The following is a 16746-nucleotide window of genomic DNA, read 5'->3' as shown; positions in this document are numbered from 1 at the left end:
ATTAGCAGAGACAAACATTAATGCCCTCTTTAATGAAGTGGTACACAGCCCAGATGTTCTTGTTACCATCACCAGTGGCAAAGCCTTGGTAGGCTGACAGAAGATTGTATAGGATAGTTGGAATCTAATACTTTTGCCATCAGCAGACTAGATCAGAGAGGTGCACTGGGGTGGCTCAGTCTTGCTGCTGGTCCTGATAACTTCTTGCTTCATTTCATTCATAATGATCTTGCCCTCCAAGTCCCAGATCTTGATGTTGGGGTCTATGGTTGGGGCTGAAGCACAAGGAATTGATGATGTCCCCACTGTCTAGCTTATAAAGGTCCTTGCTTTTGTTGAAGCTCCACAGCATGGCCTGGCCATCCTTGCCTTCAGAAGCACAGAGGGATCCATCTGGAGAGATAATCACAGCGTTCAGAAAGCCCAAGCGGCTGGTATGGCTGGTCTTCAGTTTGCAGTTTGCCAGGTTCCATACTTTGACCTGCTCGTCCCAGGCGCAGGAGATGATGATGGAATTGCTGCTACTGGATGAGAAGCAGATGCAAGACACCCACTCCCAGTGGCTTCACCCTGTACAGTGTATTTGCATACAGGCATCCAGAGTATATAATAAAAACTTCTAGAATGTTCTCTTCAGCCTTAGAAAGTGTTGCTCACTCTTTGAAAGTTTACACTGTGAGGATTTACTTTTTACTTTTAAGTGCATACTCATGAATGTTTTATAAGTCTCTTGAGGCTCTGGTAATTTAGTTTGGTTGATCAGAACCATTCAGGTGGTCTCCTAGGTCATGAGACTAATCAAATATGGTTTATTCTGGGCCATATTGTGGGGGCCTCTAGGCTTGTCTGTCCTTTTTCTCAGGACTCTACCCTGAAATGATCCTATAAGGCTTGGATTATAAGAGTCAGGGGAGGAAGCAAAAGACGATGTGGGCTATTAGAACAAAGTACCATAGACTGGGTGGATTATAAACAATAGAAATTTCTTTCTCACAGTTTTAGAGGCTGGAAGTCTGAGATCAGAGTGTCAGGATGGTCAGGTACTGATGCAAGCCTTCTTCCAGGCTGCAGACTGCAGATTGCTCATTGTGTCCTCGTATGGCAGAAAGAGAGCTGGCTGTCTGGCCTCTTCTTTTAAGAGCACTAATCCCATTCACAAGGGCAGCACTCTCATGACCTAATTACTTCCCAAAGGCTCCACCTGCATATACCATTGCATTGGGATTAGGGTTTCAACATGCAAATTTAGGGCTGGGGACACAGACATTCAGTACATTGCAGCCTGTAGGCTCTCACTAATGCACTTAAATATAATGGCAGAAATGTTAGAGCATCTTATACAAACTTTCTTGTTTATCGTCTAGTTGGTTGACACATCTCTAGAATTTTCTATTTGAATGATACCTGAACCAAATCAATTTAGGTATAACAAATTAGTCCATCCTTTATTTGAAACAATATTGGTCAAAAATCCATTGAGTAGAAACTACTCAATGTTTGTTTAATGAATATTATACTTTCTTCAATTTGGGAGCCCCAGCTTCACTTCCAGAAGTAATAGCATTATTTCTATTTTTATTACTTCCTACTGCTGTCCATTTTAGTTACCCAAGTGCTGCCCTGCACCCCATCAACTCGGCCTAATTAACACAGGCCTAATGGCTAATTGGTTCATGGTCCCTCATGGCCCTATCCCTTATCAGGGCTGGGAGAGAGAAGACAGATGTGGAAGTCTACTCTTTTTTTTTTTTTAAGGACTGAACCTGTGGCATACAAAAATTCCCAGGCTGGGGTCAAACTGGAGCTGCGGCTGCCGGTCTACACCACAGCAACACCAGGTCTGAGCCGTGTCTGTGACCTACACCACAGCTTGCAGCAATGCCAAATCCTTAATCCACTGAGTGAGGCCAGGGATAGAACCCCCATCCTTATTGATACCAGTTGGGCTCTTAACCTGCTGAGACACACAACAAGAACTCCAGAAGTCTACTCTTTTTTTTTTTTTTTGTCTTTTCTCGGGCGGCACCTGCGGCATATGGAGGTTCCCGGGCTAGGGGTGGAATCGGAGCTGTAGCTGCTGGCCTACACCACGGCCACAGCAACGCCAGAACCGAGCCGCGTCTGCGACCTACACCACAGCTCATGGCAACGCCAGATCGTTAACCCATTGAACAAGGGCAGGGATTGAACCTGCAACCTCATGGTTCATGGTCGGATTCGTTAACCCATTACGCCACGATAGGAACTCCCAGAAGTCTACTCTTAAGATAAGGAAGTGAGGATACTCTGAGAGCTTTTAAATTTTATTTATTTACTTTTGGTTTGGTTTTTTCAGAATATCATAGCAAAATATAAAATTAAAGAATTAGAGTGCCCTCTTAGTTGCCTAATCGCCATTCATAGCTCTGGATGCATCCCAACAGGGTACTTGCTATCTGAGCCACTTTGTAGCTTTTTTGGAAGATGAGGTGATGACAATAATTTTCATCATCTTCCTATTCCTATGTTGCTGTCATTCAACCAAACACTTACCAAATACCTTCTTCTGTCTCAGGTAACTCCCTAGGTCCCTAGGATACAAAGATCACATGGTCCCTGTCCTCAGGGAGGTCGTGATCTCCTGGGAGATGCAAACAAGTAAAAGTTGAGAGGAAAGCACAATGTGAAGAGTGCATCTAGAGAAATGAGCATTTAACTCTGTCTTGGGATGAGAGGCCACTCTTCACAGAGGAGAATCATCAGTGATTCTGCTGGCTGGCCAGCAAAAGACACTGGGTATTAAACTGAGGTTCTTGTTTTTTCCACCTTCAAATCTACTCAACAATGATACCCATTTACCGTCAAAGTTGGTTTCTATGCGATAATGCCAACCTTTCCTACTGCTCACCTTACACTTTATATCTGAAGGTCACAGTACTAAAAACTGGCATGGATGTTTTCCAAGGAATCTCGTTATCAGGCTTGACTATAATTCTACAATGAAGATTAAAGAACAAGCTAACAGGCCCTTTATAGGACGGGCATGGAGTCAGAGGAGTGAATCAGCAGCAAAAGAAACAAGGAGCGCTGTGTGAGCGCAGACCCACGCGAAGGGAACTGGGACGGCCTCAGGATTTGTTTTTCATCAGCGGGGACTTGTTCTACATACCACGTGGAATGCTCCAGGGGCCTTGACAGGTTTGAAGCCATCAACGGGTACGCACTGGTCAGCATGGCCGTTACAGAAGCAGCTGCCCTTGACAATGAAATCATAGATTGCATAGTGTGTAAAATGTTGAGGCTTTGCATTCGGGTCATTTCTCTGACAGGGACAAGACTGTCGTTTTAGCAGCTGCACACGGAGGTTGGTGATCTTGAGCTGCTCCTGTGCTTTGGCACTGTAAGGGTCCTCCACGTCATACGGTGGTGACAGAGCTCTGAAAATAACCTGTAAAGAGAAAGAAAATGTTGCGCACATATAAGACTGTGTGCAAACCCTCAGCTCTTGGCCCCATATGGTCCTGGTTTGATTTATACATTTCGTCATCTACAAATGACAAGATAGCAAGAGTTTTTAAACCTTGTTCACATCTGGGGAAGAGCTTGCCCTGTAATTCCAAGGAACAGATGTTGTTTGGATGTAGAAGAAGTATAAATTGAGCAACCAGCAGAAACCTGTCTCTTTGGATGAAGGCAGCCATACAAAGATCTTTGCGGAAGAACATTCTTGGGCAGAAGAAACAGCCAGTTTAAAGGCCCTGAAGTGGATTCAAACTTGGCTTAATTCAAGGGAGAACAAGGCCAGTGTGACTGAGTCAGGGAAGAAGGGGGAGTGTTTGGAGAAGAGGACAGAGCCCGTGTTTGACAGATCATGAGTAGAGAGCCCTTTAAAGGCCATGGTAGGTTACTCTAACTGTAGCTGGAAGGAGAAGCCACTGGAAGGTAATAGGCAGAGAAGTGATGATTTGATTTATATTTTTTAAAAAGGTAACTCTCACTTCTGTGAGGAGAGTGGATTATGAAAGGTAAAAAAAATAGAAGCAGGAAGACCAGTTAGGAAATGATTGCAAAATCAAGATCCAGGCATTTGTTTCTAAAGGAGGTATGACCCTTTCAAAGACTCATCAGTTATTAATTGGGGCCACTTTGGCCACGAATATTTCTGGTTCTCCTTTTCTAGATCTGCCTTGCAAGTCTGTAGCATATACTTGAAATGTCCTTGCTGGTAGTAAATATACAGTCCTTTAAGGGCTGGTTGGATTTCTGAAATGAGTGAAAAATCACTTAAATCCAGCGCAGTGAGTAACATGCTTGATCAAGTTAAATCAAGGTGTAATTAAGTAATAAAACTTTTTATTGTGCAGGTTATAGACATGCTCTATAGGCAATTTAGGGCTTTTGTTCTGAGGAAGAAGCCAGAGGGAGGAGGACTCAGCAGGGATGGACTTCGGGCGTGTGTGTGTCTGTACATCAAGGGAGTAGAAACATGGGCCCTGGGTGGGGTGGTACAAAATCTCTAGCGGGCCTCTTATTTCAGAGGAATAGAGGTTGGTGGAAAAGGAAATCACTGTCCATGAAAACCAATGAATATAAATATACTGTAACATGAAACAGTATTATAAGGAGGTCACTACTAAGTTATACCTCATTATGCAGCTAAAAACAGACAAAACCTCAATCAATCTCGTTGATTTATATAATAAGAAACATAAAGCTCCCCTGAAAAATTCTTAAGCGTCTCTTGGGTTTTAAAGAATATGTCAAGGGAGTTCCCATCGTGGAGAATCCCACTGGGAACCATGAGCTTGCAGGTTCCATCCCTGGCCTCGCTCAGTGGGTTAAGGATCTGGCATTGCCGTGAGCTGTGGTGTAGGTTGCCCACGAGGCTCGGATCTGGCGTTGCTGTGGCTCTAGCGTAGGCCGGTGACTACAGCTCTGATTCGATCCCTAGCCTGGGAATCTCCATATGCCGCGGGAGCGGCCCTAGAAAAGGCAAAAAGACAAAAAAAAAAAAAAAAAAAAAAAAAGAATATGTCAAAATCCAGAGTTCCCATCATGGCGCAGTGGGAATGAATCCGACTAGGAACCATGAGGTTGCGGGTTCCATCCCTGGCCCCGCTCAGTGAGTTAAGGATCTGGCATCGCCATGAGCTGTAGGTCACAGATGTGGCTCGGATCTGGCGTGGCTGTGGGTGTGGTATAGGCCGGTAGCTGTAGCTCCTATTGGACCCCTAGCCCTAAAAAGACAAAAAAAAAAAAAAAAAAGTAGGCTTTGGAGAAGTTCCCGTTGTGGCTCAGTGGTAACAAACCTAACTAGTATGCATGAGGATGTGGGTTCCATCCCTGGCCCTGCTCAGTGGGTTAATGATCTGGCATTCCCGTGAGCTGAGGTGTAGGTTGCAGATTCAGCTCAGATCTGGTGTTGCTGTGGCTGTGGTATAGTCTGGCAGCTGTAGCCCCAGTTTGACCCCTAGCCTGGGGACAACAACAACAACAACAAAAAAGTAGGCTTTGGATAAACTCCCATTCAGAGAGAATGTATCTAAAAGTAACTTTCCAGAAAACAAAAACAAAACCAAAAAACTTTAAAGAATACTTTGGATAGAAAATTTTCATTTTACAAGTAGATTTTGCCCTGATAGTATGAAAAGGCAAGAATCTACTGTGTAGGATCACAACTCCAGGCCTACTGGTACAGAACTGTCCTCAGTGAAATACAACTTCAGGGGAAGGTGATAATTCAGTGAACACTAGGCCTCCTGTAGTGGATTCTCCATCTAGCAGCCAGAGAGATTCTCTATAAACAAAAGTTGGATGGTGTTCCTTGCTTAAGTCCACATCCACCCAAAGACCTCCCATTTCTCTCAGAATAAAATACAAAGTCCTTATAATGGCCCTGGTCTGTTTTTTTTCCTAGTGCTTTACCACCTGCACATTATAATTGCAGCTGTTTAATGTTTTACTGTCTTCCCAGTCTAGGGTGTAAAATTCTTGAGAGGAATCACAAATGTATCCCAGGACAGTGCCTGGCACAGAATTCAATAGATTGGGGGGAAATGAAATGATGGACTATAGCATTTTTCTTGGCATTCAAATTAATAGGTGAGGATTTCAAATAACTTCCTTTTACAGGGTCCTAAACAAATTCACATATGGAATTAATGTCGTAGCACCAGAAGGGGATGGGTAAGAACTTGTATTAAAGCAACAGTTGTAAATCCTGAATTATTAGCCAATATCTGCATATCTAGCTAATTTTGAATTTGTAAAACTTAGAAAAAGTTTTATCTTAAATGATATTCTGCCCCTTTTATTCACATGTAAAATGATAGGGAGCAACATACTATGGAGTAAAATTTTCAAACAAATCATATATCACCTATTTGAAAGTCGATATAGAAGTAATGTCTCTTTCTTTTAACAACAGCCTAAATCAGAACATGATTTTACATTCTGAGTCATTAAAAAAAACTTAAGGAGTTCCTGCTGTGGCGCAGTGGGAAGGAATCTGACTAGTATCCAAGAGGATGCGGGTTCGATCCCTGGCCTCGCTCAGTGGGTTAAGGATCCGGGGTTGCCATGAGCTGTGGTGCAGGTCACAGATGCAGCTTGGATCCCGCATTGCTGTGGCTGAGGGGAAGGCCGGCAGCTGTAGCTCCAATTCGACCCCTAGCCTGGACACTTCCATATGTTGCTGGCATGGCCCTAAAAAGCAAAACAAAAAACAAAAAACAAAAAACAAAAAACAAAAAAAGCCCCCAAACTTAAAGAACTTTGAATCCATTGTGAGCTTTACATGGGGTTTATTTTCCATTTGACTCACTCATCTGTCTTGAAGATCTGTCAAGGTTTGTAGGAACTCAGAAGCTCTTTTGCTTCCTGAACCCAGACAGTGGAAGCTGAATGGTGGCTCTGTGCTTGGTGTGCATGACACCACAGTTGGCATGCCGATATCAGCAGGGAACGGACGTCATGACCCCTGAGGCTTTTTGCTGGAATGGAGACAGCAGAGTGCTACAGACACAAAAGTGAACGGGAATTTAAACCATGAAATCTTTTTTCCAGAAAGGAGACGCCTTAATCTGATACCCTGGGAAATGGATCTACCCTGCATCAGGAAACAAAGAGGGTGCCAATCCAGATGCTTCAGGCTTCTGGCAGGTCGCCTTTTGGGTCCCGCCCAGTTTTTCTTCAAACATCCCCAGAAGAAGCCTGTATGGCACTCCTAAAATGAGGGAAGACAAAAATGTAGACGCCTTCCATACAATATCAGCCTCTTCTGTTTTTGTCTCTGTAAGAACAGGATGTACCTATGGACCCATCAATGTTCCTCTGTCTGTGACTGCTTCTGAGGAAGCACTCCTAGCAAGACGTAGTTAAAAAGCCAGAGGAGGACAAGAATCAAGCCCACTTCGGTGTTTCCGGCTTATTATTGCCATTGGCCAGGACTTCATGATCTTATTTTTTAAATTAAGAAATTTGAAGACATTTTAGTGATTCATACGATGCGTATTACAGAAGTATGTTACGCAAAATGTGGAAGACATTAAGAAATAATTCTGTCCACCCCAAGGACAACCAGGGATACCAGCTTGATAGTATTTTTCCATCTAAACTTCTGTATGTGTACATATAGAATATAATACAAACAGTTTTGTTTATAATACCTTGTATTTTTCCAAATCATTAATACCTAACAATACCTTGTAAATAATTACCCAATCAGTTTTTCTGAAAGTTTGGTTCTCCAAACCAACGTCATCAGTATCAACCTGCGAACTTGTTAGAAATGCAAATTCTTGGGTCTTATACCAGATTGACAAATGAAAACTCTGGAAGTGGGGCCCAGCCATCTGTCTTTCAACAAGCCTTCCAGGTGATTCTGCTGCACAATAAAGTTTGAGAAACACTGCTACATAATTTAACAACCTGATTAGCATTCCATTGTGTGGGTATGACATAATTTATTCAGCCAGGCTGCTATTGTCAGGCATCTAGGTTGTTTCCAACTTTTCAGTATAACCAATTACCATGAACAATCTTATAGCTAAAGTATAGACGTTTTTAATAATAGTTCAACACATCTCCAAATGTGAAAATCAATAGTGAAAGGAAATGCATAGTTTTAAAACCTGTCTGAGCTTCTTGAATAAATCATGGACCTTTCCTACCAAATCTTTGGAGTCTTCACATTTCCCAGGCCTTGCCTCACTTCTCTAAGCCTGGAATGCCTCAGACTTTGCCTAAGGATCTGGATTCTTGGCTTAAATTCTGCCATTTCTTATGCCCTAGCGAAACAAAGAGATCTTTAAAAACTTCTGAATCACCTGTATGTTCTTTCTTTTCTAGGACGCCTATAAAAAATTCTCAATAATACTGACAATTAGTAAAAACAGCATTCTATATGTGTTATTTATACTCTGAGACAGAAATTTCAACAGAGTATTAATACAGTTTGAACAGAATAAGAAGTAGAGTAAATATTAGGTATGTAATGGTCAAGGAATTCTTTCAGTATTGAACTTATACCTTACATATTGCTTCATATCTAAAATTTTATTGCCTGTGTTGAATCATGCTAATTCAAGAAACTTAGCTATTACATTAAAAAAAAAAAATTTCTTAGCTGCTAGCTTGCAGAAAATTTCAGGGCCAAGTTGATTACCCATTCCATGGATTCCCCTGGCACTTGTTCTTTCCATGACAGCATTTTTACACTGGCACATTGTTATTGCCTATTTACTTGTCTGTATTTCACATTAGACTCTGCTCAGTGGGCAGGGATCGTGTTTGTCTGGTTAACAGCTGTGTCCCCCAGCATGTCCCACAGTCTTTGGCATATTGTAGCATTTCATAATTATGTTGAATAAATAAATGAGCTATTTCTCCAAATAGCATTTTTTTTTTAAAAAAAGAAGCCAAATTGAGAATAAGGTTTAGAAAAATAAAGAAAGCAAGATGTTCTTACCACAAGTTCTGTACTCTTAATGAGTAGGTGAGCACGCACATTTGTATAAATACCTATGTAAAAATAGGTAGTACATTTCAGATGGCTTTATGGATTCTTTCTCCTTAGTAGCACACAAGATATTTCATATTTTTCAGAAAACAAATGAGGTAGGCACAGCAAGCATCCAAACTTGTACAAATATTAGATGCTTCCCATGGTTTCTGGTCTAGTTTTCTTATTTACCAAAAACAGATGCTTCAGTATCGTACTGTGGTTGATATTTAATGGTTTTTGAAGTCCTGATCTTTATGTTCTCCCAAGAGTAGCTTTTGGTTTCAGTGATTTTCTCTAGTTTTCTATTTCATTTTGGCTTTTATCTTTACTACTTTCTTCTGCTTCCTTTGGGTTGACTTTTCTTTTCTTTTACTAGTTTCTTAAAATGGAACTGTAGATTACTGATTTGAGACCTTCTTTTCCCCAAGTGCTTCTTTACTCGCAGTTCATAAATTTTTGTAGGTTGTGTTTTCATTTTTAATTCAGCTTAAATGCTTTCTAATTTTCCTTTTCAGGTATTCTTTGACCCATGGCTAATTCAAAAATATGTTATTTAATTTCCAAATATTTGGTGATTTCCCAGATACTTTCCTATTATTGATTTCTAAGTAATCCTCTTGTGGTCAAAGAATATACTTTGTATAATTTGAAACCTTTCACATTTAGTGGTACTTTTTTCATGGCCCAGTATGTAATCTAACTCAATAAGCACTCCTGCCCTTGAAAAGATTATATATTCTACTGTTGTTGGTGAAATGTTATATAAATGTTAATTAGATCAATCTAGTTTTTAATGTTATTCAAATCTTCTATATCCTTATTGATTTTCTCTACCTGTTCTGTCAATTACAGAGAAAAAGTTGTTGAAATATCCAACTATAATGATCAATTTATCCATGTCTTCGTGCAGTTTTTACTTTATGAATTCTGAAGTCTTGTTATTAAGTACATAAAAATTTGGGTTATCATATCTTCTTGATGAATTGACTCCCTAATCATTATGAAATATCCCTCTTTAATCCCTGGTAATGCTCTTTGATCTCTACTTTGATAATAATACAGCCACTATCAAAAGCTTTTGATTAGTGTTAGCATTGTATATCTTTTTCTATTCTTGTCCTTTTAACTCATTTATGTCTTAAAATTTAAGCAGATTTTTTTATAAGTAACATGGTTGTGTCTTTTAAAATTTTTTATTCAATTTTATAATCTCTTCCTTTAGTTGGCGTGTTTAGACCTTTTAAATTTAATGTGATTGTTGATACTGTTGTGTTTGATCTACTGTCTTGCTTTTTGTTTTATAGTCTAGTTTCCTTTTTTCTGTCCTCTGTTGGATTGAATATTTTAAGGTCCCTTTTATTTCCATTTCTGTTTATTAGTTACAACTTTTTTTAAAAACAGTGATTGCTTTCAAGTTTATAATATACATCTTTACATTAACAATTCTTATCTTTAAGTAATATTTACCACTTCACAAATAGTATAAGAAACTTACAATAGTATACTCCCTTTTTTTCCCCTCAGTGTTGTATTTTGTTGCCATGCTACTTCTATGTATGTTATAAACTCCAAAATGCATTGTTCATATTTTTTCTCTAAAAAGTTAATTATCTTTTACAGAAATTTTAAAAATAAAAAAGTATTTTACATAAAGCTACCTATTTTCCCTTTTTGATGATCTTCATTCTTTGTGTAGATCCAGATATCCACAAAGATGGACTTTTGCCTAATGGACTTCTTTTAACATTTCCTGTAAAGCAGGTATGCTGGCAAAAAAACAAAACAAAAAAACCCTTTTTTTTCTTTTGCCTAATGGACTTCTTTTAACATTTCCTGTAAAGCAGGTATGCTGGTAAAAACCCTTTTTTTCTTTTCTATGCCTAAAAAAAATCTTTATTTCTTCTTCATTTTTGAAAGATATTTTTGCTGGATATGGAAGTCTGTGTTGACAATTTTTTTCTGTCAATACTTTCAGAATTTTGTCCCACTGTGTTTTGGCTTGCATTGTTCCTATCTGAAAGCTGCCATTCTTGAATGTATTCTTCTGTACATAATATGTTATTTTCCCCCTCTCTGGCTGCTTTGAAAGTTTTCTCTTTATTATTGGCTTTTAATGTGTATGACTATGATGTGCCTTGGGGTAGTTTTCTTCTTCTTTCATGTGTTTAAGTTTTGTTGTTCTTCTTGGGTCTGTGGATTTATAGTTACAATCAAATTTAGAAATACTTCAGCCATTCTTTCTTTTTTTTTTTTTTTTTTCCTTGTCTTTTTGCCTTTTCTAGGGCCACTCCTATGGCATATGGAGGTTCCTATGCTAGCGGTCTAATTGGAGCTGTAGCTGCCAGCCTACACCACAACCACAGCAACTCAGATCCTTAACCCACTGAGTAAGGCCAGGGATTGAACCCACAACCTCATGGTTCCTAGTCGGGATTCATTAACCACTGAGCCATGACAGGAACTCCAAGCCATTATTTCTTAATATTTTTTTTCTGCTCCCTTCCTCTTTCTTCTTTCCTTTGTGGATTTCAACTACACATATATTAGATTGCTTGAAGTTGTTCTATAGCTCACTGATTTATTTATTTAAATTGCTGATTGATTTGTTTATTTTTGTTTTTTTTTCTCCCTGTGTTTCATATTAGATCATTTCTACTGCTATGTATTGAACTTCACAAATCTTCTCTACTGTAATGTCTAACCCACTAATCCCATTCAATGTATTATTCATCTAAGACACTGTATTTTTCAACAGTGGAAGTTCAATTTGGATTTTTGCCATATTTCCCATGCCCTGTATGGTCAGCCTTTTCCTTTACATTTTTTTTTTCCCCTTTTCTAGGGCCGCTTCTCACAGCATATGGAGGTTCCCAGGCTAGGGGTCGAATCGGAGCTGTAGCCACCAGCCTACACCACAGCTCACAGCAACGCCAGATCCTTAACCCACCGAGCAAGGCCAAGGATTGAACCCGCAACCTCATGGTTCCTAGTCGGATTCGTCAACCACTGTGCCATGACAGGAACTCCTCCTCTACATTTTTGAACATAAGGAACATAGTTATAATAACTCTTTTAATGTCCATGACGATTAATTCTATAATTTATTTGTGTCATTTCCAGATCTGTTTCTGTTGAATTATTTTTCAACTCATTAGGGTTGTATTTTCCCGGTTTTTTTGCATGGCTCTGTTGGCTGCAAGATAATGTGAACTTTGTCTTGTTGAGTGCTGTATATTTTGATTCTTGAGCTTTCTTCTGGAATGCAGTTACTTGAAAACAGTTTAATCCTTTTGAGGCTTACTTTTAAGTTTTGTTAGATGGGATCCATGCATCCTTTGGGACAGGGCTAGTTCTGCCCTTTCATTGAGGCAGTACCCTACTGATGAATTACAGGGTTTTCCACTCTGGCTGATTAGTCCTGGTCCCATGTGACCTGAGGATCTGCCCGCTCTCTGTCCTTTAGGTCATTCTCTCTCTGGCCTCAAGTAGTTTTCTTACACACGTATTGATCGTACTCAGCTAAAGACTGGAGGGGGACCATGTGTATATCTCTGGAAGCCTCTCCCAGTGCAACTCTTTCTTTTCTGGTATTTGGTCCTGCAAACTCTAGCCATCTTGGCCTTCCCAGACTCTCAGCTCCTTGATTCAGGGCATCATTAGGCCTCTCTTAGGTTTCTCCTCCCTGGAAACTAGGAAATAAGCTGGGGCAATCATAGAGCTCACCTTATTTGTTTCTGCTCTCTCAGGGAATCACTGTCTTCTGCTGCCTGATGTCCAATACCTGAAAATATTTGTTTCATACATTTTGCCCATTTTTTTTAGTTGTTTCAGGCAGCAGGGTTAGTCTGGTTCTTATTACTGCATCTTGGCTGAGCGCTGAAGTCTAAAAAATCAACACAGCTTAATTGTATAAAATACAATTTATAAAACTGTAAATGGACTAAACCCTTATTTTTGTATAAAAATATCATAGAAATGACATATAAAAAGATTCATAATAAAGCCAGGAGTGTGGTTACATTTAATAGATTAAAAAGGCTTGAAAAACAAATTTGTTGTTTTATTGGGCACATGAAGTTAAGAAATATGAGAAATAATTTAAAACATAAGTATCTAAACTTTATGTTTAATAATTCTCTTTTAGTAATTTGTGTAACAGACAGATAAGTCCTCATTATACTTTCTTTCTAATTTATATTACTTGTTATAATCTACTTTATGCTTTTATGTTTTTGCTATGCTTTGATGCATGTTTGTATTCCTATCTAGTACTGTCTGATAGATTCTCAATAATACATATTAAGAGTAAGTCATATAGAATCACATTAAGGCAAATTTACTTTAATTTTCCTATATAAAAGTAATAATACAAAAATAATAAAATTTTATTTATATGTGAGTTTTATTCATAAGAGAATTTACTATGCACATAAATGTTATTTATATAATGTGAATTTTATAAGAGAATTTACTATTCACAAGCAACTTTATCATCTTGCAAAATATCTTAGTTGTTTGCTAATCTTTTACCTCTTAATAGCTTTACTTAAAAATTTTACTTTACAGAAAAATGGATTTACTATTTAACAATATTAACTTTTGAGTAGCAGGTTTGAATGATGCATTTTCAGTTATAAATTTATACCAACTGCCAGAATGGCAACACATTTAGAGAGGAATCCCAGGTACTTTGCCTAATATAATCTAATAAAAAGATAGTTTCCACAGTAAAAACTAACTATATACTAGAAAAGTAATCACACTTCTTCCCTACTCCTACTTAAGCCTGGTTAGAATAACATCTGTATTGAGAAATATTTCCAATTACACTATAAAGCCATCATTTGTTTTATGTGGTTATTTACCAGTTGTTTACAAATAGCATCTGGTTAATTCATTTGAATCTTGTTATTACCCATTGGCAACTGCTCTGTTTATTGTTAGGTTGATGACACACCTAAGACCTAAACGTAGAAACTGATAAATTTGTCTCCATTTCTGTTTATCAAGCTCTCTCAAAACTGCAAACTCCCATACTTTTTAAGTTACTAAAATTTAGTGGAATTCACACTCTAGTTTTGTATTGTCTCCTCACTAACAAGGAAGGCATTATGTCAATCGACTTCTGAAGCTAGTTGCTGACACCATTTAAGTTGAAGTTTTAGGAATTTGAGATGAAAAGCTCAAAGAGCATAGCTTGTCTGAGTATATGCACCTTAATATGCTCTTGAAACTGCCTTTCTGCTTTCCTGGGTAGGTAACCTTTGGGAAAGTATGTGAAGTTTCAGACTTTTAAAGGGTTGCAGTGAGTGGAGTTCTGGCTTCATGGAGAGAAAGCTGAAGGAGAAGAAGATAACATAATTAACAGGTGGGCGTCTGGGGCCGAGCAGCTGGTTGGTTTAATTTTAGAACGTTTGTCCTTGACTGTGCCACTTGAAGTGGAGCACCTACTTGTCTTGGAGAAGTGTGTCTGTCTTTCGGCTGTGCCAAAATCCTTTTGCTTACACTCTGGAGCATTAAGCACCCTGTTTCATCAGATAGCCCACCTTTTAAAGCGGGAGAGTCTTATCTACTCAACTAGTCCTTCTAAGATAGGACAGTATAACCTAATAAAGCTCTCAGTGGAGCAAGCTGAGGAATGCAGTGCACTCAAGTGACCTACTTGTACGATAATAACCTCGATTTGTAAGTACACAAAAGCCTCTTTGCATGTTTCAAGGGCATATTTACAGTTTTAAAATGATGAAAAGACAGCTTCTTAAATATCTTCAGGGGAAAGGAAATGACAGAGCTGCAAGGAGGAACAAGAAGCAAGACAGAAGACCAAAACAAAAATAAAGATTGGGGCTAAAAATACATTCTTAAAAATTCGCCAATACATTTGGAATTCTAGCTTTTCCTTTGCTCTCAGTACTTGGAGTCATAGCATTTGAGAGTCAGAAGAGTCCTTAGAAACTGATGATCTAGTTCAGCTAGAGGAAACCGAGGTACAGTGTGCTTAAAGTGATTCGCCAAAGGCCAATCAATAGATGTGTGACAGGGCTAAGACTAGAACCCTTTCTTGACCTCCAATGTAATGATTTTCCCATTATATCCCACTTTATACTTGTTTGGCAGCCATCCATTACTAAATTAAAGTTAGATTTTAAATGGAGGATTAAGGAAAATATTGTAAATGGTTTATCCCACCTCCCCTTATCACCCTAATAATGGATGGGACTAACTGTACCACCTTTATTTTATTCGTGGGTATGACTAACTATGATACCTATTCCTATTTGGCTCACAGTGGTGCAGTGAAGATTTTTTTAAAAAGATATCAGATGTAGAAACACCTTGAAAAATCACTGCTCTTTATAAATAAAATTGATTAGTGAAAGTAGCCTTTATTAGGGATCTGCCTTGTTTTTGCCAATCTACCTTCTTTGGCACTGAGCCCTATCAGTAAATGCAGCCCCGTGGTTAGGACTCACCATGTGTGGCTCATAGTCTGGAATGCCCTCTGCTGCATCTTGGATCATCTATACTTTCTGTTTGTCTTACCTGTGCTGGAAAATGTATGCATGAACTCTCTGCTTTCACTGTACATCTCTTTCAACTCTTGCTTCCTTTCTTTGTACTCAACTTTATATACTCCAGTCATACTGAATTCCTTTCTATTCCTAGAAAGCCCCGTGGTCTCTCTCCCTTCCCTTTTCCAGCCTTTGCTTAGACAATTCGCCTGCCTGGAATACTTTTCACACCTATTTGCCACTGTCACCCACTGTTGACGTCCTTACTTGGCTAACTCATATCTATCATTTAGATGTCATCTTAGATGTCACTTTACTTGGGAAGCTTTCTTCACCATTCCTCTCCCCTCCAAGTCTAGATGAGATGTGCCTCCAATGTACTACTTCAAACACTTAGAACTCACCATGTCTATTTTAATTGCTTATATTCTTCTCTAGACTATGAGTCCCATGAGTGCAGAGGACCTTGTCAGCTTGCCCACTGGTGTATAGCCAATGCTTGGCACATAAAAGAGGTAACACATATTTGTTGAAAACTCATACTCATGCTTAATCATGATTTACATGTCACAAACTGTTTTCACCTTAACTTATTTCATCATTACAATAAGCCTAGGGTGTTATATTTTTCATTCTCATTTTTCAGATACAGAAACTCTGAGATGTTCATTGACTTGTCCAAACTCACCTAGCTAGTAAATGGCAGAGCTAGTGTTTGAACCCAGATTGTTGGAGTCCAAGTTCAGTGTTGTTACCATTATGTCACAGCTAACTTTGGTTGTAGAATAACTGAAGGTCTTAAGCAGATGATCAGAGGAGAGAAGAAATTAGAGCTTCCCTTGAGGAGAATAAATCTGGCCCAGAGAAGAGTTTGAACCATGGTGGAGGCAGTGGGGGCAGGATGGGGCAGAAATGAACATCAGAACAAAACTAAGAATGAAAGGCAAAGCTTTTGGGGCTATGCATAGTTAGAGGTCAGAAGGAAGGAGATGAACCAGAAATAATATAAAAGAAGGATTGGTGAACAATATAGAAAAATAATGAAAATTCATTTTCCTAGAAGCCAAAGGAAGTGAGAATGCAAAGAAAGAAAATATAATTAATAATAGAAAATTCAATTCAGGAGGCAAGAAAGGGAAAAAAAAGGGGGGGGGGATTTGGCTGGTTCATAGAAGACTTTTGAGAGCCTAGATGGAATAAGGGATGGTTTGTAAAGGTTTGAAGAAAGAATAAGGGGCAAAGAAATGGAAG

The 16746-nt window shown here is 38.9% G+C and overlaps 1 protein-coding gene across 6 annotated transcripts in view; it reads right to left on the bottom strand.

Annotated features, from left to right (window-relative positions):
* NTN4 (netrin 4) overlaps positions 1 to 16746 on the bottom strand; it is a 113688-nt gene that overhangs the window by 69498 nt on the left and 27444 nt on the right. For all 6 annotated transcript variants that reach the window (XM_021092743.2, XM_084957574.1, XM_021092741.2 and 3 more), the window contains exon 3: positions 3149 to 3427. In XM_021092743.2, coding sequence (XP_020948402.2) covers positions 3149 to 3427 — 279 coding nt within the window. The remainder of the gene's footprint in view (positions 1 to 3148; positions 3428 to 16746) is intronic.

Source organism: Sus scrofa, chromosome 5 (assembly GCF_054392235.1).
Source record: "Sus scrofa isolate SSC_HxYL_T2T_F1_AM1 chromosome 5, Sscrofa_HxYL_maternal_Yorkshire_Landrace_v2.0, whole genome shotgun sequence".
NCBI classification, from domain to species: Eukaryota; Metazoa; Chordata; class Mammalia; order Artiodactyla; family Suidae; genus Sus; species Sus scrofa.
The sequence above is the reverse complement of the archived record's forward strand: the minus strand, read 5'-3'. Positions and strand labels throughout refer to the sequence as shown.